Here is a 920-nt window from a genome sequence, read left to right on the forward strand (position 1 = left end):
CTTAAAACTGTGCAGCTTCCCAGCGACCTCCTTCACTTGGGTTAGGAGGGCTAACTTCCCTCTGCAGCTCAACGCCTGTCTCCAACCCTCTGCTCCCACTCTAGGTCCCCATTCTCCATTTCTACAACAAACTCTCGCTTAGATTCCTCCCCAACGTCCTTCTCATCTTTGGATCTTGGCTTACTCCCTCCTTGGATCTTGGCTTACTCCCTCCCTGGGGATGGAATATGGCTGTGATGGAGGGAGGGGCTGGCATCAGCGCGTCCCAAGCTGGGTGTCCTCGGAGCAGCGGGGACTGATGCCAGTCCCTCCCTCCATCACAGTCCTACTCTCTTTCACACCAGGTGATCAGGTGTCACTGGTCAAGTGTGTCGCCCCTGGGTGGCCCGGGCCTGGGTCTTCCGACCTCTCACCTGGGCCTTGCGCTGCGGTCACCTCATCCAGCTCTCTTTCACGTCCTCGAAGATTTCTGCCCTTTGTTCCCCTCACCCGTCTCCCCGGGGGTCCCTCCCTGAGCCCCCGAGCGGCTTGGATTCCCCGAGACACTTCCTCCCCAGCACTCTCCGGGGCTCTGCCTCCAGCTGTGTCATTATCCGATGAGTGTCTGTCCCCTTTGCGAATGTGAGCGGCGAGAGGGCCTGGCACGCAGCAGGTGCGCTAAGTAGTGAACCCGCGGAGCCAGAGACCGACACGGAACGGGCGTGTCCAGCGCCCAGACCCTGCCAGGAGGAAGGACCCGCGCCCCGCGGCCTCCCCGGGACCCCGCAGCGCTCCCCGCTTCCCCCTGCGGAGCCGGAAGCCGCCGGCTGGTCCCCTCCCCGCGGCGCCTGCAGCCTTATCTCTGCGCCCCGAGGGGCCCGGGAGGAGCCGCGGGCGCACCGGGAGGGACGGGCGGCGGCATGGGCCGGGGGCCCCGGGGT

At 65.1% G+C, this 920-nt stretch overlaps 1 protein-coding gene across 1 annotated transcript in view; it reads left to right on the top strand.

Annotated features, from left to right (window-relative positions):
- The first annotated feature begins 220 nt into the window (after positions 1–220).
- The window catches only part of SUSD1 (sushi domain containing 1), a 52,331-nt gene continuing 51,631 nt past the window's right edge, over positions 221–920 (top strand). The window contains exons 1-2 of the mRNA XM_017886744.1: positions 221–344; positions 602–652. Coding sequence (XP_017742233.1) covers positions 221–344; positions 602–652 — 175 coding nt within the window. The remainder of the gene's footprint in view (positions 345–601; positions 653–920) is intronic.

Source organism: Rhinopithecus bieti, unplaced genomic scaffold (genome assembly GCF_001698545.2).
Source record: "Rhinopithecus bieti isolate Rb0 unplaced genomic scaffold, ASM169854v2 scaffold_16175, whole genome shotgun sequence".
Taxonomy (NCBI): domain Eukaryota; kingdom Metazoa; phylum Chordata; class Mammalia; order Primates; family Cercopithecidae; genus Rhinopithecus; species Rhinopithecus bieti.